The sequence below is a fragment of the Austrofundulus limnaeus genome, unplaced genomic scaffold (assembly GCF_001266775.1).
Source record: "Austrofundulus limnaeus strain Quisiro unplaced genomic scaffold, Austrofundulus_limnaeus-1.0 Scaffold36, whole genome shotgun sequence".
NCBI classification, from domain to species: Eukaryota; Metazoa; Chordata; class Actinopteri; order Cyprinodontiformes; family Rivulidae; genus Austrofundulus; species Austrofundulus limnaeus.
Window position 1 is genome coordinate 2,934,863 of NW_013952438.1, and position 778 is coordinate 2,935,640.

Sequence of the window (778 nt, forward strand, 5' to 3'; positions counted from 1 at the left end):
GAGTAAAATTAACTCTGAAAAGTTGACACTGGCTCTAGAGTACATTTTACACTAATTTTGAGTGGGACCATATATTACATGAAAGAGTTAAATTAAACTCTGTAGGTGTTAAAATTACACTTTATTTTTTACTGTGTTGAGGCATGAACCTGGCGCTTGTGCCCTCACCTAGACCTGGAGGCATGAATCCGGTGCCTGGACCCTGATCTGGACCTGAAGGTGAGATCCTGGCGCCTGAACCTGGACCTGGAAGCACGAACCTGGCATCTGGACCCAGACCTGGAGGAGTCATCAACACGTCTGGACATGGTGCTGGATCCACTGCCAGACCTAGTACCATTTCAGTTTATGTTAATTACTTCAACATCTCACAAGACCACATCAAAACACAAAAACAATAGTGCTGGGAAACAACCAGAATAAGCCAACTGCTGCAGATGTGGTGCTTTTTGCTGCTACTTTACCTGGAGCGATAGCCATCTTGAATTTCTTCACTTGCACTTTGTCGCCCCACAAAACCAGACAAGTCTAAATAATAATAAAAAAAAGATATAAAACCATGTAATTCAGTGTGTGTAAATAATTACCAAACTGGACTGGATGAGTGGAGATTCACTCATAAAGATGTAAATAGTCACAAAAAGTAACCCCATAAGCACGCACCAGCATTGTTCTTGTGAATAGAAGGGAGCTTCTGTGGTGCTGGAGCGAGGAGTGTACGGCAATCCATAGGCAATATGTGACCTTGCTTCCTTAAAATGGCCAATAAACCATTTAG

The 778-nt window shown here is 42.4% G+C and overlaps 1 protein-coding gene across 1 annotated transcript; it reads right to left on the reverse strand.

Annotated features, from left to right (window-relative positions):
- Positions 1–168: 168 nt before the first annotated feature.
- On the reverse strand, positions 169–778 carry LOC106516213 (uncharacterized; the record flags this gene model as incomplete). Its single annotated transcript, XM_014006448.1, is given in 3 exon segments — positions 169–330; positions 465–528; positions 664–778. Coding segments are annotated over 3 exon segments (341 nt in total), but the record flags the coding sequence as incomplete, so codon positions are not given.